Source organism: Bos javanicus, chromosome 19 (assembly GCF_032452875.1).
Source record: "Bos javanicus breed banteng chromosome 19, ARS-OSU_banteng_1.0, whole genome shotgun sequence".
Lineage (NCBI taxonomy): Eukaryota > Metazoa > Chordata > Mammalia > Artiodactyla > Bovidae > Bos > Bos javanicus.
This window is the reverse complement of record NC_083886.1, coordinates 14,168,314-14,188,528: the sequence shown is the minus strand read 5'-3', so window position 1 is coordinate 14,188,528 and position 20,215 is coordinate 14,168,314. Positions and strand designations below refer to the sequence as shown.

Genomic DNA, 20,215 nt, shown 5'->3' with positions numbered 1-20,215 from the left:
CAGCTCAGCCGGACCCCTCTCACCCGAGCCCACTACCCCCACACACACACCAACAGGCTGTTTGACTGGCTGGTCTCGGTGATCAACAGCAGCATCTGTGCCGCCCCCGACTCCTGGACCACTTTCATAGGTAGGTCGGTGGGCCCCGGACAGAGAGCAGAGCCTGGGTCTCCTGGGGGCTTCTGGGCAATTCTGCACCTATCCCCTGCTGCTCCACCAATGTGGGCCAATGTCACTTTCTCCAGTGCCCGTGTCTCGGCATCCCTAGCTCTCCAGGCAGGCTCAGCTGGTGCCCAGGCCACGAGGGCCCCTTCACCCGCTGGAGACCCAGATCCAGTCTCAGATTAGTGAGGAGCAGCGAACGGGCTCAAAGGGCCTTAGGGGGGATTTGAGAACATCTTTGGAACCTGGATGGGACAGTCAGGTAGGGGAACCTGGGTGAGACAGTCAGGTAGGGAAGGAAGCAAAGCTCAGAGGCATCAGTAACGTTGGCTCACAAAACAGCGAGCACCCACTGAGCGGCCACGACCCAGGCCATCCAGACTGGGTGGGACACGGGGTCCCTGGGGCCTGGTTCCCTCACCCCTTCGGCCTCTTCCCGCTGAGTTCTGAGGGGCAGGAGGCGGTGATGGGAACCGCCTCTCTCCTTGGGGTGGGGTAGAGTACCCACTCGGTTTCATCCTCAGGCTGCCAAGGGTGAGGCTTCACCCCAGGCCCCTGTAGCCCCACAGTAGCCCCCACGGGTTCCCCCGGCCCCCCAGGCCTGCTGGACGTGTACGGGTTTGAGTCGTTCCCCAACAACAGCCTGGAGCAGCTCTGCATCAACTACGCCAATGAGAAGCTGCAGCAGCACTTCGTGGCTCACTACCTCCGGGCCCAGCAGGTGCGTGGTGCACTGCCCGCGTCCTCGCCCTCTCCCCGGCCCCCAGCCCCGTCCCGGGTGCCACTGGGCGCCTTCAGTTCCCTCTGTGAGTGCCGAGGTCAGCAGGGAGTGACCCCCCAGAGCTCAGACCCCGACTGCCCTCCACCCCCAGGAGGAGTATGCAGTGGAGGGCCTGGAGTGGTCGTTTGTCAGCTACCAGGACAACCAGCCCTGCTTGGATCTCATCGAGGGGAGCCCTGTCAGCATCTGCTCCCTCATAAACGAGGTTGGAGGGTCGCTGGCCTGCGGAGCCCCCAGGGCGGGGCTTTGGGCTTTTCCCGGGACCTCGAGGCCCACCCTGCGCCTCTTTCTCTCTGTCTGCTTAGTGGGTTCGCCTGCCCTGTGAGCCCTCTGTCACAGGGGTGCCATGATGCTCCCATGGGTGGGTTCCCGTGCCCCTCTGCCCTGTGGCTGACTGCCCGCCCCACACAGGAGTGCCGCCTTAATCGGCCAAGCAGTGCAGCCCAGCTCCAGACGCGCATCGAGAGCGCCCTGACCGGCCACCCCCGCCTGGGGCACGACAGGCTGAGCCCGGAGCCCAGCTTCATTGTGCTGCATTACGCGGGGCCCGTGCGGTACCGCACCGCGGGCCTGGTGGAGAAGAACAAGGTGAGGGCCGCGCCGTGCCTTGTGTCACCTGTGAATCCAAACGCGGAGGCGTCGCCGCACGTGTGCGGAAACATCCACTGTGTTCCCTGCCCACCCGCACATCCTCTCGGGGTCCAGGGTCACCTCTCTGGCCCACCTTTCTGAGGTCTCTGCTACTCCGGCATGACCTGCCTGGAAACAACCCGCCTCACACCGCGTCTCCTGGCCTCCAGGTTCAGACGTGGGCCGGCCCTCCTGGGGCCCCAGTGACAGGGCCGGCAGCTCCCCCCAAGCCCCCTGCCCTCACCCGCTGCTCTGTCCTTTCCCCATAGGACCCCGTCCCCCCGGAGCTGACCAGGCTCCTGCAGCAGTCCCAGGACCCCCTGCTCAAGGTGCTCTTTCCTGCCGACCCCGAAGACAAGTCCCAGGAGGAGCCCTCCGGCCAGAACCGGGCCCCTGTGTTGACCGTGGTGTCCAAGTTCAAGGTGGGTCCAGCGGCGTTGACACCACGTGCTCGCTCATGAGTGTCCAGCGTTTGCCGAGCACCTCTTGGGATCGGGGCTGTGTGCCCGGAGCACAGCGGAGGCCCGTAGCCGTGGTCCCGGTCTGCGGTAGAGACGGGAACCTGACAGATGAACTGGGGGTCTGTAGTTGACGTGACAGGAAGCCTCAGGCCTGTGGGCGGCGGTGTGCCCCCTCGCCCACCGCCGACAGAGTCATCACAGCAGAGCAGTGGCTGCTGAACCTCCGTGGCGGCCGGCTGCCAGCTCCCTCACTTCCGGACAGACTGTCCTCGGCGCCGTGTGCTGCTCTCGGCCCCACCCCTGGGCCCTCCCCTCAGCTCTGCGTTACTCCCACCCTCGTGCCGCCCCTCTCGGTTTATTCCTTGTCCTGCTTCCCACCATTCTCTTCACCTCCCGGGGCAGGGAAACACATCCCTGTCTAGCCTCAGACACGCTCCTGAGGGCCCGCCCCGTCTGCGAGGCCCTGCGCTGTGAGATGACGGCGGACAGCTGTGTCGTAGCCCCGGCACACAGTAAGGGCTTAGTAATGACAGGAGTTGCCCGAATGAACGACAGGGGTTCTGAGAGGGTTCCCTTCTGGGAAGATTGCCCTGGTTGGTGTGGGGGGAGCCTGAGACTAGATGCAGGCAGATGGACCAGGTGGAGGGTCACAAGTCAAGAAGGGTCCCTGGGGGCGTGCTCTGAGTATACCCAGTGAGGGCCACTGGGAGTCATCCGGGGTGTGTGAGGGTCATGGGCTCCGGGTTGCCCAGCTGATGCCGCCCCACAGCCTGAGCCGCAGTCTCTCCTCTGCAGGCCTCCCTGGAGCAGCTCCTGCAGGTCCTACATGGCACCACACCCCACTACATTCGCTGCATCAAGCCCAACAGCCAGGCCCAGGCACAGATATTCCACCGAGAGGAGGTAACACACTGGGCTGGAGCTGCTTCGTGGAGGGTCCCATTGTGCCGAGACGCTGGCGGGGTGAGAAACGGGACGTCTGCTCCAGGTGGAGTGACGTGAGGAAGGGCTTCTCTCCCCAGCTCTGGCAGGACAGTCGTGTACGGTGGTGTGGTCTGTGCACTGCACAGTGGCCCAGCCACAGAGGCGAGTAGGGGCGACAGTGCATCTTGCTCTGTGCTCGCCAAGCCACATGCCCTGACGGACAGGCGGCCCAGAGGAATGGGTGTCTTTTACGATTAGCTGAGAGTCTGAGTCGCCTTACAGACCAGGCACAGGGCCGGTTCTGATGAGGGTGTAGTTCCTAAAATTTGCTCAGAAGCACTCTGTGGCCAGCAGCTGCCCTTTGCCCTGTGGAGGGATGTGGGTGAGGTGTGAGAGCTGGACGGTGCTGGAGTGGGTCCCACAGTCACATGGTTGATGTGGCCTTAGGGTCACGGCCAGGATCACTGCTCTATGGTAAAGACCTTGGGTGGGTCCCGGAAGCGTCTTCACAGTACAACCTCCCCCGCCTCTCAGCTGTGACGCACGGTGTTATCTGCAGAATATAAAACAAACAAAAACGAGGAACTGGATTGGGCTGCGTTGTGAAGCACAGTTGGAAGCAGTAAGATGGCCAGCACCGGCCTCGGCTGTACCAGAAGCCAGGCTTCACGTAAAGGGATCTGGGGCCACCAGGACCCCTTCTAGCAGGGAGGGTCTCTCCAGGTCCCTTGACTGCTCGCTGCCCCGAAGAGTGTCTGCCCTCAGGGGAGCCCGCAGGTCCCTGCCAGCGGGGCCACTGACGGCATGGTGTCTGGGGCCTATGGCCCCTGCTGCCCACGCCGTCTCCCCTCCCCGCAGGTCCTGAGCCAGCTGGAGGCCTGTGGCCTCGTGGAGACCATCCACATCAGTGCCGCCGGCTTCCCCATCCGGTGAGTGGGTTGGTCTGTCCGTCCGGCGTGGGGGCGGGGCAGAGCCAGGGAGGTGCTTGGGCCGCGGGTCAGCGGGACGTGGAGACGGAGTGAGAGGCAGGCCTGTGGAAGTCGGCCTGGAGCTTTAGGGCTGCGCTCACTTGCTGTGCCCTGTTTTGAGGAGGCACCGGGTCTGCCCTAGAGTCAGGAGAGATGGGAGGATGTGAGCGGGAGGCCATTACCGATCCTCCGGGCGCGAGGATGGCCTGGTGAAAGAAAAGGGGGTAGAAGCGGACTCTGGCCTGGCTGTGGGGATGGGACCTGGGCTGGTGGACGGTGGGTCACTGGCGAGGGGAGCAGCCGACTTCCAGGCCACAGAAGCAACGTCCAGCTTCCGTCTGAGGCAGATGGGTGAATCGGGACAGTTCCTGACACAGGATGACCTGGGGGGACGCCCAGGGGTGGGGAGTCAGGTTTGAAGTGTTGGGGCACTTGAGGGGCTGTTCTTGGTGACTTTTAACAGCACAAGCAAGGAGGAGACCCCAGGGGGAGGCGGGAGGTGTGAGGCCACTCCCTGAGGGATGAGAAGCCAGCAACAGCCTGGAGGGAGTCAGGGAAAGAGGAAGCGGGGCTGCGGGTATCCTGGAGGCTGAGAGCGAGTGCGCTCTGTGAAGGCCTTGCCGAGAAAAGCAAGGCTCCATCCGGGAGAGGCTAAGGCTGGCTTCCCGCCAAGGGAGCCCAGTGACCTCATCCACGCAGTGGGCACGGCAGGGCAGCATCTCGCTGGTGGTCGAGCAGAGTAAACAGTGACGTCGGCTCACCACTGGTCACTATTTCTCCTTCCGCCTGCCTCGGCTTCCAGGGTCTCTCACCGGAACTTCATGGAGCGGTACCAGCTACTGAGAAGGCTCCGTCCTGCCATAACCCCCAGCCCCCACGGCCCGTATCCAGATGGAGGGCGCTCAGGTGAGGGCACCCACTGGCCAGTCATCTGTTCACCCAGTTCCCTGAGCACCTACTTGGACCATCTCAGGGCGAGGGCCTAGGGCCTCAGAGATGAGTAAGACACAGTCCTGCCCTCATGGCTCTTGGTCCAATGGGAGAGAGACTAAAAGAAGGCAGTTAAGCAGTGAGGAAAGTGGCGAGACAGAAACAGGATGCTGTGGGTGGTGTAGAGAGGTATGAACCAGGAAGGCTTCCTGGAGGAGGTGGCATCTGAGGTGGGGTGGGACTAGCCAGGTGAAGGCACTCCATGGACAGGAGACAGCACCGTGTGTGTGAGGAGCTCCAGGCTGTTGAAGGTTGCTGGCTCCTGGGCATAGGAGACAGTGGGAGGCGAGGCTGGGGGCAGGCGGGCCCAGTCCCAGAAGCCGGACATTCTCCAGATAGATGGGAGGCACTTCCAGGAAGGGAGGGGGTGATACCAGCCTGGGGCTTTCCAGAGGCCACCGCAGGGTGGGGCCCTGGGTGGCCAGAGGGGAGAGAGGCTCTAGATGTGGGCACAGTTGGGAAATGTTGGGAAGAAATTGGTCGGACTTGGCTAGCATTGGATTCGATGTAGGGAGGAGAGGAAAGGATTAGCCAGGCCCGGCCAGTGGGGAAGAGAGGTCGGGAAAGGGCTTTCTTTCTGGGGCAGCTGCCAGGCCAGGCCCGGCCAGGGGGATGTCAGGAGAGGCCTGCTCTACGGGGGGTTGTCTGTCGCACTTGGCGTCACTGAGGCTGTGAGAGCAGGTGTGAAGACCCTGGGCAAAGGCCAAGGACGGGGCAAGTCCCCCCAATACACACACACAGACACACACACACACACAGACACACACACACACAGACACACACACACACACACCTGGGCAAAGGCCAAGGACAGGGTGCGTGCCCCCAGTACACACACAACCCCCACAGCCTTCCCCCAGGGCCCTGCACCCGCAGGCACAGTTCTGCTTTGTATCTCCCATCTCTTTCAGTTTTCCCACTCTCCTTTCATCCTTTCTCCCCACCTCTCCCCGCTCTCCCTGCGGTGTGCTCTCCTGTTCTGTCTCTTGCCCAAAGCCCCCTGGGCCCCTGGTCCGCTTTGCTGCTGTTTCTCATCTGCAGCGTTTCCTCTGGCCGCCGCTGTCTCCAGAGAGGCCCTGGGCAGCTAAAGGTGGTCAGAGCCCTCAGGTAAACCCTCCGTCTGTAGGAGCTGCCCCACCAGGTGTGGGGGGCAGGCAGGGCCCCCGTTGGGGTCTGGGGGTCTGTTCTCCGCTTTCCATCTGGGGTGGGAGGGCTCGGGGGCAGAGGGGGAGGCTGGGCTGCCCCGTGCGGCCCTCAGCATGTTTGGGGCCTTGGAAACGGGCTGGCAAAGCAGCGTGGGAGTCTAGGCACCAAGTGTCCTCTGCCCTAGGGGACCTCCAGGGTGGGGGCTGCCGGCCAGTGCAGGGCACAGCCTCCAGAGGGACACCAAGATCCCTCGGGGCAGCCTGAGGGACGATGAGAAGAGGCCCCCTCTGGCCTCCTCCCCAAAAGGAAGGAAGGGATGTTGAGAAGCATGTGCAGCGGGAAGGAAGCCTGTGGCGCGTCAGGGGGATGCCGAGGGGATGGTGACGGACTGACGGGCCCTGTCTCCATCTTCAGAGTGCCCTCCATGCACCGAGCCGGCCACACTGCAGGGCCTCCTCCAGCAGATCCTCCACGCACTGCCAGCCCCACTGCACTGTGGCAGGACCAAGGTGTTCATGACCGACTCCACAGTAAGCAGGCCTGGGGTGAGGAGCTGGCGGCCACGGGCCTGGGTGGAGGACAGGGAGCACGGGAGGCTGAGGACCTCAGCGGATGCCCTTCCCCCAGCTGGAGCTCCTGGAGCGTGGGCGTGCCCAGGTGCTGGAGCAGTGTGCCCGCCGCATCCAGCGTGGCTGGAGGAGACACCGGTGCCGCACGCAGGCCAGGCGGAGGTGGGCAGCTGTGCTCATCCAGGCAGGTAGGAAGGGGGCCCGGGCACACGGCCCACACTCACGGCCAGCAGGTGGGCCCAGGAGTGGCCGTCTCTGCAGCTGCACGTGATCCTATGGGATACCTGTTTCCCTTGAGACCCTGCTCCTAGAGTCCCCACGGACCAAAGCAGACTGTTTCCCAGCCTCTAGATGTTAACTGTGTGTCCCCATGGTGTGCTGGGCCTCGAATTCCCTGTCCAGCTCACCCAGAGCACCCCCAGTTCAGCGCAGACCACGTCCCACCCCAAGTAAGGGTTCTCTATAGGTGGCAGAGGCTCAGAAGTTGCCTTGAATTCCCCTCCCCCAGTCCTAGCTAGCTATATTTGTCATATATTATTCCCCTTGATGACAACTCTCATCATCACCTGGGTTCCTGGGCTTGTTGAGCTTAAGAAGGTAAAAACCAACAAGATCTGGTGAAACAAGGAAGCATGTATGAACCATGACACAGCCTCACTTTGAAAAGCAAAAATACTAGAAACAACCCAAATATCTAACAGTTGGTCAAGGCATGGCTACATTATGGACCCATCCTTGTGATCCAGCTAAGAAGTGTTTTTGAAGAATATTTTTAGTTTCATGGAAACCCCACTTCCAATATGATGCTTAAACCTGGGTGATGCGCTACACAGCAAGGTGATGCCACCTTCCTAAGGGGTGTGGGGGGGGGCCTGAAAAACGTGACGGGTGCTGCAAAACTACCTGGGCTGATAACAGGTGACTTTCGTGTCTTTACCAAATAGCCCTTTTTCTGAATGACTGTACCAAAAAATCAGAAAATGCGTATTTCAAAAGGAGAAAATTAAAATCAGAAAATGCGTATTTCAAAAGGAGAAAATTAAAACTGCCGCACCCATGATCAGCCTCCCATCTATGACCTTCACCAGGTGTGGCCCCATCCATGACCAGCCTCCCATCCTGTAGCTCTGACCTTCACCAGGTGTGGCCCCACCCATGATCAGCCTCCCATCTATGACCTTCACCAGGTGTGGGTGTGCAGTCGCGTCCTTCGTGGATCCATAAGGCGAGCGAGCAAGTTCAAATGAGGGCTTCCAGAAATAGAGGTCGTTTTAAAAGGTGCAGACAGTTCAGATCCCTCGTGTTCCCTGGGCGTTGCCCAGGGTAGGAGGTGGCAGTTTCCCTTGGCTGTAGGCATCTGCCTGCAGGTCTGAGCGCTGTTTTTCAGAGCCAGGTCCGCGTCCCGTTGACTCGGTCCCTGACCTCACGTGGCTGCCGGCGTTCATTCCTACGTTTACGGCAGCTCTGGCGCTGGTGTAGCCTGGTTTACCAAGAGCTCTAACTGGCATGTTAACTCTTGTTTCCTGTTTCTGGACAAACCCCTCAGCCGTCCGTTCCTGGCTGACTCGGAAGCATGTCCAGCAGCTGCACGCGGCTGCCACGGTCATCAAGCGTGCATGGCGAGAGTGGAGGGTGAGTGCTGATCCAGAGGTCAGGGCGGCCAGTGATGGGCCCGGGCTGCGGACTGGCCCTGCCCGCGGGGCAGGTGGCCGCAGGGCCTCACGAGTGATGTGGGCACCGCACCAGCCATGTGGCAGGACGGCTGTGACGGGCACAAGCCACTCAGGGAATACACGAAAACTCATACAGCCATACACTTTAAAAGCATGAATTTTACAGTGTTATCAATTAGATCTCAATAAGGTGGATTTTTTTTTGAGGTTAATTTATGCTTTTATTTGCCAGTATAATTAACCACAGTGGCCCGCAGGCTTCTTTGATCTAAAAAAATACATTTTATATCACAGTCCAACAAACACATACACATATATAATATGTATACATACATAAAAGTGAAACAAAAGTTTTGCCAAAAGTGTCTACCCCGAGTGTTAAATTTTTTTTTTGAGATCTTTTTCTTTTTTTAAAGCAGTTTTAGGTTTACAATAAAACTTGACAGGAATGTACAGAAATTCCCCATATACCGCCTCCCCTCACATGAACAGCCATTATCAAAAGAATGGTACCTCTACTTTTTTTTAGACCAAGGATGACTGCATTGACACGTGATCAAAACATCCCCAGTTCACCTAGGGCTCGCTTTAATGAGCAGAGCAGTGTTGCGTACTCTGTGGGTTTGGACAAAAAGTATGACCACGTATATTCATCATTATAATGTCGCTCAAAGTACTTTCACTGCTCATGAAAACTTCTGTACTCTGTATATTCCTCTCTGCAAACTCCTGACAACCACTGATCTTTTTATCGTCTCCACAGTTTGGCCTTTCCCAGAATGGCATACAGGTGGAATCTCTTTCTCCTCGAAATGAGAGGTTCAGACCCTTTATGAGACCACCCCTGGCCCACCCAGGCGTGGACTAGACAGGCTCCAGGCGGCAAGCTTCCCCACTACGTGCTGCGGCTTTCCCTCCAGTACTGGCCCTGCCCAGCAGCCACGTGGAGATCAGGGGGACACATGTTGGGTTTCTGTTCATAGGAAGGCCACACGTTTTGTGCCTGTCGTCACAGTGAACCCAGATTCCTGTCGGGTGTGTTATAAACAGATGAGCCATTTCTTCAGACCCCCTGCTCTGAGCACACCCCAAAGGCTGTTACTTTTTAAAAGTATGTGAAGCCTCAGCACAGCTGCCCTGTGTATAGGCCTGTGCCACATCCAGCCAGGTGCCCTTCAGTTCACCTTGTTAAGGGCAAATCACCAAAGAGACTTTTGGTTTCTGTTTTCCATTAAGAGCTGTGATATGCTGTTCTTTTTTAAGATCAGAATGGCCTTCCTTGCTTCTGAAGAACTGGATGGTGTGGAGGAAAAACACTCACCTCACGCTCCCTGCTCCCCGGGCTCCAGTCCGCTGCCCCCGGCTCAGACCAGGCTCCAGGGCGCAATAACCCGCCTCTGGCCCCTGGGACTGGCCCTGGCCAACGCGGCTGTGGGTGTTCACGGCTTTCAAAGGAAGCTGGTGGTCTTCGCCTGCCTCCAGCTCCCCGTGGGCAGCCCCAGGAGCTGCGCCGTCCAGACAGCCCAAGAACAAGCCGGAGTCCTGTCCATCCGAGCGCTGCCTCAGGTGGGCCATGCGATGGGGCTGGCGTCCTGACCGCCCCACTGCAGGGTGGGGGGCGGAGCCCGGGGGGTCGCAGCAGCAGCAGCAGGACTGAGGCTGAGATGAAGGCCTCCGAACCTTGTGCATCCCAGCTGGCAGCAGTCGAGTCGTTCCCATCATTACAATTAGGGTTTTCCAAAGTCCTTTCACTGTTAAAAAGCTGCCTCCAAGTGTTCTAGCATCTCTTCTGAGTCATCTTTAAATTAGTCCTACTTCCAAAAAAATGGGTTGTGGTAACAGCAGCTTTTCCCCTCCAATGGCGCTGGATTTGGCACCATGCTTCCCCCTACTTGGGCTTCCCTGGTGGCTCTGACGGTAAAGAATCCGGCTGCAATACAGGAGACCCAGGCTCGTTCCCTGGGTTGGGATCCCCTAGAGGAGGAAATGGCACCCCACTCCACTATTCATGCCTAGAAATCCCAGGGACAGAGGAGCCTGGCGGGCTATGGTCCACAGGGTGGCAAAGAGTCAGACACGACTGAGCGAGACTAACACACACTTTCCCCTTGTATTCTTTGGCTTACCCTATTCCTGACAAGCACATGAGTCAGTGGTTCAAGGTTTTATATTGTGGGCAGCCGCCAGGGAAAGAGGCAGCGAGCACAGACGAGGGCTAATACCCGCCTTTTACAAGGATCAAGTGACACAAGGGAGAAGGAAGGAAACACTGCATTTCCTCCCGGAGGAACTCCTACAGGACATAATCTGGATAAAATCGCCATGACAACACACGGGCCTGCCAGAGCGTAAACAGAAGTGCAGCTCTTTGATCTTCCAGCTTTAAGCAGTCCTAAGACTGGGACAGATGATATTCTTAGCAGGGGAGAGCTCCCTCCTAGCTTTCCTCATCTATCTCACACTGGGTGGATGTGACACTTTGTCTTTAATACTGTTTTGGAGTCTGCTCCCGTCTTAGTAAGGAGGAAAAGCGCACTAAGTCAGTCTGCCACTGCTGTGACTCCGGCAGGTCCTCGGGTGTCCCCACCTCCCTGCATTCCTAGCCTTCACGCCAAGAGGTCCCTTCAACCTCCCAGGAGCTGGGGCTGAGCTGCGTCTCTCTCCCCAGGGCTCGATCAGGTTTCACTGCAGAAAGTCTCCGCTGCGCTACGCTGACACCTGCCCTGGACCCTCGCCCGACAGTGTTACTGGCTTTAATCAGATCCTGCTGGAAAGACACAGGCCGGGCCACGTGTGACCTCTTCTCCCCTCCCAGCCTCACCAGCTGGGCCATCCCCTGTGCCTTTTTTCCCACAAGGCCTTTTCCTGCCAGCAGCCTCGCCAGAGACATGTAATCAACACCCGGCTGCCAGACGACTCCCACAGGGACTCCGAGTGCACTCAGGGAGCCGTGGCTCCAGCCTGCAGGCGGGCCAGCGGCTGCACCAGTAGCCTGGGGCAGCAGTCTACACATCCCCTGCCCCCACACCCTGATGGGTATCAGGGTTGGCAGTGACCAAACCAGGATTAGGAAACATCAGGGCCTTCACTACCTTCACAGATCTAACTCAGCGGTGCTGGCCATCACTACAGTGGACACCCCACAGGCAAAGTCAGCTTGATATCAGCTCTAACATTGTGGCTGGGGGAAACTTTGCCTTGAGTTCCTTTAAAAGGAACAAAACTTTACTATTTAAATATTTGATTAATTTAATGTCAAGCAACTAGATTATAAATCAAGAATGATCAACGCAATATACCAAAGAAACACCACACCAAAATTTTATTAACACTGAACACGTTTTTACTCAAATGGGTGTGGAAATTGAGTAAATATTTATGTCTTAATTGTATCAAAAATAAAACACTTAAAAACCACCATTTGAACATCGAGTTCTCTCCATACGGGTCTGCCATCCTGAGTACCCCCACAGTGCCGGAAGGAGTCTGGGGGGCCCACCTGACGTCAGCCGCTGAGTCCTGGCATCGCCACCCCTGGGCAGGGCCCCCCACGTGACGGCCTCCCAGGAGGAGCAGGCAACACAATAATCCACCTTAAGGATCCTCGTTCTGAGACGGCTCCACGATACTCAAGCAGCAGTCAGCAAACTCCACAAACAAGGGCTCCTGCATGCAGGCTCGCATAAGCTTGGCCTTGTCGTCCGCCTGATCGAGGTCGACCATCAGCTGTCTGAGGTGTGGATTGAGCAGTAAGCTCCTCAGTGCTGCAGACTCCCCTTAAAATGAACAGTGAGGAGAGCCAAGCTGAGCTCAAGTGGGTGCAGACAGAGACGGCTGAAAGCCAAATATTCCAAACGTAATAAACACCAAGCACGCTGCACCCCCTCACCCAGCATTTCACATGACGTGGGGCTTCCCAGGTGGCGGTAGTGGTAGAGAATCCACCTGCCAACGCAAGAGACACATGAGATGTGGGTTCGATCCCTGGGTCAGGAAGATCCCCTGGAGAAGGGAATGGCTACCCACTCCAGTATTCTTGCCTGGAAAAGTCCATGGACAGAGGAGCTTGGTGGGCTACAGTTCAGGGGGTTGCAAAGAATCAGGTATGACTGAGCATACATGCTCACGTAAGGTGAGGTCAGCATGTCAGATGGTTTCCAAGTTAAATGCTGTCAGAATCTTATTCTTTATTAGTCCTCTGTAAATATCTTAATGCCATTCACCCAAGTAAAAGTTACTGTACCTGCACAGACTTAGCTTAAAAATTGTCTTACCTGCAAACTTACCTAAATTCTTTAAATTCTGCAAAGACACTCTGTCCTCTTCCTCATCACTATTGAGAAAATCAGCCACAGAGTCATCATCATCTAAGGAACCTGTTTATGAGCGCAAAGGAAACCTAGGTGCCAGGTTTTAACAACTCCAGTAAATAAAAAATGTGTGTGCACACACACAAGAACAGAGATAAAGCAAGTGGGTACAGACAAAACCACCACTTCTGAGGAATTTGTGACTACACTAACACTATTTTAGGAAAGTGAAGAGCTGCTGATAGTGTTCACACACTTAAACTATGTTTGGGCTTAGGGCCTTGTTTTCCAATTCTTTCCAGCCTACCTCTGCTCACTACAGCTCCAGCCCTGTCTGTAAAAACCCACGGACAGGACTCCCCTGTGTTCTCGGCATGGGCGGAAACATCCGAACCCAACAAGTTTCTCAAAGGGCAGAAGCGGGCCATCCCCTGGCTCTGACTGCTCAATACCTTTTCGGTGGCACCGGGAGGGGCCGTCTTCAGAGCCCAGCATGATGCATGGTGCGCAGGAGGCGTTAAAGAAAGGGTATGTGGGGCTTGCCTGGTGGCCCAGGGGTTAAGAATCTGCCTTGCAATGCCCGGAAGATCCCATATGCTGCGCCACAACTATGAAGCCTGCACTCTGGAACCCGAGCGCCATCCCACTGAAGCTCGCTCACCCTAGAGCCTGTGCTGCTCTCTGCAGCTAGAGAAAGCCTGCACACGGCAACCAAGGCCTAATACCAGAGAAAAAAAAAAAAATTTTAAAAAGGCTAGATGGATGGGGAGGACGGCAGCACGCTCGCGCTGCAGGCTCTGAGGCCGCCAGGAGCAGCAAGGCCAAAGGCCACGTGCCCTGCGGGTCCAGGTCAGGTGACCCCCGCCAGGCCCAGGGAGGGAGACCCGAAGCCGTGACTGGGGGCGGCTCCTGCCAGCAGGGTCCACCGCTCACCCAAACCACAGCTGCGGCCTTTCCCCCCTGCCCTTCTGCATCTTCAGGCGGCCCCACATCGCCACCCATGACAACGTGTGCTCCTGGCGCCGGTGCACAGGGCTGAGGAAGCTGCTGCTCCCTGATGAACCTGCCTCCTGGCCCCAGTGCAGAAGTCTCTTCTCCTCTCTCGACATATTCTATTTGAAAGCCTTTTCTCGGTTTGTGTGTTTGCAGTCAACCAACCCACCTTCGTTTTCCACAGGCTTTTTAGTTTTTGCAGTCAGAGCTGATCTTATTTTTTTCTCGACAGGACCAGCTGCAGGCCTGCACTGCTCTGAAAGACACAAATCTCAGGTGTACATCACCTCCGTTTGAGTGACAAGGCTGCACCACTCCCCCAAGCAGCATCCAGCATCTAGGGGGAAGCCTCTGGAGGGGTAAGGGGCTGGGTGGGGGATGAAGGAGAGGAAGTGAGAGATTCCGTCAAGGGGCAGGAGAAACCTGGGCCCAGCAGAAGGGCTGAGGAAGCCCGCCTCACGCTCCCCGAGGGCCTATCTCCATCCTCCCTGTCCTGCCTAATCCCACAGAGACTTCACCAAGATTCAGTAACACACTGACTTTGATTAGCCGCAAACTGTGTCTTCAGCAGTTTCAGATCCCGAGTGTGCTGGTCCCCATGCCACCGGGAGTCCACACACACAACTCGCCAGGACCACCTGGGAGGGGCTCCGCCTCACAAAGGACAGGGAGATGGCCGAGGTAAGGAGAGTCGGATCCCAGTCACCCAAAAGGGTGGGAGACGAGGGGGAGGTGCTGCCAGCTGGAAGGAGCGTTCCGGGCCAAAGGAAAGGCCCGTGGCCGGAGCGCACCCTTGAGCAAGTCGAGTCAGGTGCAAGGAGATGGTGACAAGCAACTGGCAGCTGACGGGCAAAGCAGGCCTGGCAGGAGGATGGGGCACAAGAGGAGGAAGGCGCCTGCAAGACGCCAGTCTGTCTCATACCACACCACCCTAATGTGGGATCTAAGATGACACAATGAACCTACCTATGAAGCAGCAGCACGCTCCCAGACGCAGAGGACAGACTGGTAGTTGCCGCAGGGGAGGGGCTGGGGGAGGGATTAAGCGGGAGGTTGGGGTTAGCAGATGCAAAATATTAGATGGACAATGGATGAACAAGAAGGTCCTACTATATAGCACAGGCAATTACAGTCAGGATCCTATGATAAACCACAATAGAAAAGAATATAAAGAAAAAAGAATGCTATGCATGTGCATAACTGAGTCACTCTGCTGTACAGAGATTAGTAACACTGTAAATCAACTTTACTTCAATTAAAAAAAAAATCACCAGACATTATGCACCACTTATAGTTGTGCCTAAGACCACCTGTAATTTTGCCAGAGACTGACCCTGAGCTCTGATCCAGTCTCTAATCTGTCAATTTGTAAGAAACAGAGGACTAAGGAGTATGCCTAACCGCAGCGTGAGTTTGCAATCAGCAAAACCCAGACTGTGGGGAACTCTGCAAGTCAAATGGCTTGAATTCTTCCACAGAGAAATTTTTTTTTTTAAGTAATAACAGAGGATGGAGGAGCAATTTACAAATTAAGAGAGACTTAAAAGAAATATCACATTTTGGGGGAATTCCCTGGCAGTCCAGTGGTTGGGACTTGGTGCTTTTGGTTAGGTTAGGTTCAATCCCTGGTCAGGGAACTAAGAACAAGATGAAACAATACTCTTTCAGGATACATCCTTGCATAATAAAACTGAAAAAGCAAAGATGTGACTGCTATAAAGGTCAACAGAGTGGTCATTTACAGGAAGTGAGAACAGTGGGTCAGGACAGGGCATATGGAGGGGTTTCTGGAGTGGATGGCAAAGTTCTATTTTCTTTTTAAATTTTTTTAAAAATTTGGATGTGCTGGGTCTTTCTTTCTCTAAGGCCTTATCTCTGCTTGCACCAAGTGGGGGCTACTCTCCTGCTGAAAGCACAGGTTCTAGGGGCATAGGCTTCAGTAGCTGTGGCATGCGGGCTTAGCTGCCCCGAGGCATATGGAAACTTCAGAGACCAGGGATGGAACACACTGCCCCTGCACTGACAGGCAGGTTTTTTATATTTTTTAAAATACATACATAATTTATTTTTATTTTGGTTGCACCGGGTCTTTATTGCTGCACACGGACTTTCTCTAGTTGCAACAGGCAGGGGCACCTCTTTCAATGCACAGGCTTCTCACTGCAGTGGCTTCTCTTGTTGCAGAGCAGAGGTTCTAGAACGTGGGCTCAGCAGTTGTGGTGCACGGGCTTAGAAGCTCCGAGGAATAGAACCTGCATCCCCTGCATTCACAGGCAGGTTCTTACCCACTGAACCACCAGGAAGTCCAAGTTTTATTTTCCTGACCTGGGTGATGTTCGCCTTATAATAATTCAGTAAGCCAAATAAAAAAGAATCTACAAATAAATGCTGCAGAGTATGTGGAAAAAAGGGACTCCTCCAAAAAAAAAAGGAAACCCCCCTACACAGTTGGTGGGAATGTAAACTGGTGTAGCCACTATGGAAAACGGTATGAAGATTCTCTAAAAAATTAAAAATAGTTACCATAGTGCTCAATCCCACTCCTGGACATACATCCAGAAAAAATAAAACCTCAAATTTGAAGATACATGCACCCCAATGTTCATAGCAGCACTATTTACAACAGCCAAGACATGGAAGCAACTTAAATGTCCATCAACAGAGAAATGAATAAGACGTGGTGTGTGGTGGAATACTACTCAGCCATAAAAACGAAATGCTGCCGTTTGCAGCAACATACATGGACCTAGAGATTATGAAACCTAGTGAAGTCCGTCAGAGAAAGACAAATAATCATGATATCACTTATACACAGAATCTAAAAAAATGGTACAAATGAATTTATTTACAAAACAGAAAGACTTCAGAAACAGAAAACAAATTTATGGATCCAAAGGAGAAGGGGTGAGGAAGGCTAAATTAGGAATATGGGATTAACAGAAACACATTACTATGTATAAACAGATAAACAACACGGGCCTAAAATATATTATTGTTTCATTTAGTTGCTAAGTGGTGCTGACTCTTGTGACCCCATGAACTGTAGCCCTCCAGGCTTCTCTGTCCATGGGATGTCCCAGGCAAGAATACTGGAGTGGGTTGCCATGTCCTTCTCCAGCAGATCTTCCCAACTCAAGGAATTAACCTGTGTCTCCTGCACTGGCAGGCAGATTCTTTACCACTGAACCACCAAGGAAAGAATATCATAGAGAACTATATTCATGACCTTGTAATAAGGAGGAAAAGGAGACGAAAGAGGATGAGATGGCTGGATGGCATCACCGACTTGATGGACATGAGTCTGAGTGAACTCCGGGAGTTGGTGATGGACAGGGAGGCCTGGCGTGCTGCGATTCATGGGGTCACAAAAAGTCGGACACGACTGAGCAACTGAACTGAACTGAATAACTTACAATGAAAAAGAACCAAAAAAGGATACAGATCACTGAATCACTTTGCTGTATACCTGAAACATTGTAAATCAACTATACTTCAATTTAAAAAAATATTTTTTTAATAAGAACAAACCAAGCAGGGTTTCCCTGTGGTCCAGTGTTAAGAATCCACCTGCTAATACAGGGGACACCAGTTCAATCCCTGGTCTGAGAAGATGCCACATGCCATGGGCAATGAAGCCTGTGGGTCACAATTACTGAGCCCATGTACCCTAGAGCCGGTGCTCCGCAACAAGAGAAGCTACTGCATGATAAGCCCAAGCACTGCAACTAAAGAGTAGGACCCACCCCCCGCCCCCGCCCCCAGCACCGCAACTAGAGAAAGTCCGTTAGCAGCAAACAAGAACCAACGCAGGGATCCCCTCGCCCCCCAAAAAACACACTAACAGAGAGGCTGGAGTTTCCAACACAGAGTGAACTACTCAAATCTGTGTATCAGAAAAATTACCCAGATTGCGCTAGGGAGTCTTAGGAGGGGCCTCACAGGGCTGCAGGACCAGAGAGAAGCATTCCAGACATAGCTCCTAAACTATTCCAGCAAAGCAGTTCTACTTCGTTCCTATCTTGAGGCGAAAGGGTTTTTTTTCAAAGAGCTCCAAAGACATTAGGATTAAAAAAAAAAAAAGTTGGAGCGGGGACGGTGGTGCTCGAAACAAACAGCTATAAAATCAGAGACTGGAGGGCATAAAACTAGAGGCAAACCACCAGTGAGGAACTCTTAACAGAAAAGTCACTGAGAGAGAGAGGGCATGGGAAAGGGTCCCTGAAGACTGAGAAGAGGCGCCGGATAGAAAAAGACGTAAAATGTAGACTTGACAACAGTGAGAGCCAGGGACGCTGCTCCTTACCGTAAACTGGTATACCTCCCTGTTTCTATAAAGACATCACTTAAAAGAAAGAAAACGTCGTTAACCTCAGCCAGAGAAGATTCTGCCAAAGAATGCGGAGCTGAAAACTAAGAGGAAGGCATAGCTAGGGGAGGCTTTTGTGACAAAAACCAAAGACTGTTAAAAAAAAAGAAAAAGATGGCACGCAGAAAGGAAAGTGGAGCAGAGGAAAGGTTTGTGATTGTCCGTAGAGTGGAGGCGCATTCGCAGGAAGAGGTATCCGTCTGCCCACGGTGGGTGGGAGGCGGTCCCCAGGGTCGGGCGTTGCAAGGCTGATAGGCTGATAGCCGGGCCCCGGGATTCACGTCCCCGAGACCGCAGCAGGATGAGGGCGCTGCGGTCCACGAAGAAGGGCGCCTTACCTTTGTGCTTCCGGAAGCAGGGCAAGGAGCAGCTGCAAAAACAAAGCCACAGGGCGCGTCAGTCCCGAGGGCTGCGCGGAGCCTCCCGCCGCCCCGCCGCCCGCCCCCGGCCCCGCGACCCCGGGCACTCACTAGGGCACGCGGCAGGCGGGGCAGCGGTATTTGGGTTTCTCCAAACAGACAACGCAGACAGCGGTACCGCAGCTGAGCGACGACATGGTCTCTCCCAAGACGCGCCCCTCGCCTGCGCGCCAGCCCGGGGCCCCCGAGCCCCACGTGCCCGCCCTTTCTTCCGTTTCCTCAACCAGGACCAATCAGCGCGCAGCACTTACTGGCCGTCAAAAGCAATCGATTGATCCCGCTCATCGTTCCAGGCCTGAGAAGTAGAAAGTCGATGCACTCGATACGCATCCAGAGCCCATTGTCAGGGGTGCTCCCTGATAAGGGCTTCCCTGGTCTCTAAGCTGGAAAAGAATCCGCCTGCAATGCGGGAGACCTGGGTTCCATCTCTGGGTTGGGAAGATCCCCTGGAGAAGGGAAAGGGTGCCCACCCCAGTATTCTGGCCTGGAGAATCCCCATGGACAGAGGAGCCTGGCGGGCCACAGTCCATGGCATGGCAAAGAGTCAGGCGTGACTGAGCGACTAAGCACAACAAACAAGAAGTCCACACACTGGCCAAACCAGACTCAGCTAGGCCACGTGACACACGTGTGCCCTTCCCAGCCATTTTTCTCACAGGAAAGGAAGACAAGCCTTGGCCACTGACAAATGTTTATTGAGCTCTAACTGTGAGCCCGGTGCTTCCCAGACGCTGGGCTGGGAACACCCAGGGATTAGCAGGCACTGTCTCTGGGAGCTTAAGGCTTAGAGTGAAGGCAGGAGGGAGAATCCCTGAGTGGGACTGATTGGCCAGGTTACAGATGAGTGACCTCTGGCCCAAAGGTGGACATCCTGGTCCAGAAAAGGGCTTGAATGCCACCTCGGGCTTTAGGAAGAGACAAAGTCACATTTTATTGGGAGCCCTGCTCCTCTTCAAAGCCCTGAGCACTGTCCAGCTTTACCAGGCTTCCCACTCCACATGTGCGGTGCTGTCTTGGGGTCATAAGTCACCCTCACCCCCTAATCTGAACCCTAACCCTTTTGCGTTGGTCCATCAGCCCTCAGGATCTCCTTACTACAAGGGCCCCGCTCCACTGTCACAGTCTGTAGGGATGAATCTGCTGCGCCCCCAAGCAGCCATTCAAGTCTCAGCTCGGACCCCTTGCTGGCTGTGTGACTTGGAGAGACTGGCTACCCTCTCTGAGCTCCCTCGTCTGTTAGAGTAGATGTTCCTACTTTTCTGAGCTATTGCAAGGCAGAGAGGTGACTGTAAAAAGATTTGTGATCTGCAGTGCTACAAAGGGTTATTTATGTGATATCTAGAGTCTATAACTCTTTTGGAGCTCTGGTTCCAACCCCATAAGCCCAGGTTCCAGGCTCCGAGTTCCTGGAGGCTGAGGTCTTGGACCTTAGGCTCCTCTAAAAGGGTTCCACTGCCAGCCTCAGTGAGCTGCACTGGGGTTGGGCTGGAGTGACTAGCTTTGCCAGGCTGTTGAGGGTGCTGTCCAGTCCTCAGTGCTGAAGTAGCACTGCCCTTCTGGTTGCCTACCTGCCCCAGCATGCAGCTGCCCCTGCCTCCAGCTTCCTAACAGAACTCACACCAAAATCCAATGTTTTCCCACTGATCCAATACTCTGAAGCATTCCTTGTATCCCTCAACAGTTGTGACCACTGCTGATTTGAATCAGAAGTGTCCCAGAAAGTCCACGCTTAACAGGGAAGGACAGAGGTCAGTGACTTGAATCCCGTGCTCTCTGGCATCAGTACTAATTCCCCCACTATGGACATCACCGTTGCCCACCCA

General features: G+C 55.1%; 2 protein-coding genes and 1 non-coding gene across 8 annotated transcripts in view; 1 reads left to right on the top strand and 2 right to left on the bottom strand.

The window, feature by feature from the left end:
- Positions 1 to 16,002, top strand: part of MYO19 (myosin XIX) — a 37,873-nt gene extending 21,871 nt beyond the window's left edge. For all 3 annotated transcript variants that reach the window (XM_061390244.1, XM_061390245.1, XM_061390243.1), the window contains 13 exons: positions 57 to 130; positions 762 to 883; positions 1,035 to 1,148; positions 1,355 to 1,531; positions 1,843 to 1,995; positions 2,830 to 2,937; positions 3,817 to 3,887; positions 4,729 to 4,832; positions 6,477 to 6,592; positions 6,690 to 6,819; positions 8,178 to 8,263; positions 9,568 to 9,870; positions 10,973 to 16,002. In XM_061390244.1, coding sequence (XP_061246228.1) covers positions 57 to 130; positions 762 to 883; positions 1,035 to 1,148; positions 1,355 to 1,531; positions 1,843 to 1,995; positions 2,830 to 2,937; positions 3,817 to 3,887; positions 4,729 to 4,832; positions 6,477 to 6,592; positions 6,690 to 6,819; positions 8,178 to 8,263; positions 9,568 to 9,870; positions 10,973 to 11,101 — 1,687 coding nt within the window. In that variant the 3' untranslated portion in view covers positions 11,102 to 16,002. The remainder of the gene's footprint in view (positions 1 to 56; positions 131 to 761; positions 884 to 1,034; positions 1,149 to 1,354; positions 1,532 to 1,842; positions 1,996 to 2,829; positions 2,938 to 3,816; positions 3,888 to 4,728; positions 4,833 to 6,476; positions 6,593 to 6,689; positions 6,820 to 8,177; positions 8,264 to 9,567; positions 9,871 to 10,972) is intronic.
- Positions 8,500 to 18,613, bottom strand: ZNHIT3 (zinc finger HIT-type containing 3). Of its 4 annotated transcripts, XM_061390280.1 has the most exons (6): positions 18,444 to 18,609; positions 18,312 to 18,343; positions 14,574 to 14,636; positions 13,777 to 13,863; positions 12,591 to 12,680; positions 8,500 to 12,080 (listed from the first exon to the last, which is right to left on the bottom strand). In XM_061390280.1, exons 1-6 carry the CDS (start codon positions 18,527 to 18,529, stop codon positions 11,899 to 11,901), a joined length of 540 nt encoding a protein of 179 aa, XP_061246264.1. In that variant the 5' UTR covers positions 18,530 to 18,609; the 3' UTR covers positions 8,500 to 11,898. The 4 variants fall into 4 exon arrangements, with proteins under 4 accessions (XP_061246264.1, XP_061246261.1, XP_061246262.1 ...); XM_061390277.1 differs by lacking the exon at positions 14,574 to 14,636 and having other exon boundaries at positions 12,579 to 12,680; XM_061390278.1 differs by lacking the exon at positions 14,574 to 14,636 and having other exon boundaries at positions 18,444 to 18,608.
- Positions 9,265 to 9,394, bottom strand: LOC133233162 (small nucleolar RNA SNORA11). The gene has a single exon (XR_009731637.1). It is a non-coding gene; the product is annotated as a small nucleolar RNA SNORA11 (small nucleolar RNA).
- Positions 18,614 to 20,215: the final 1,602 nt, after the last annotated feature.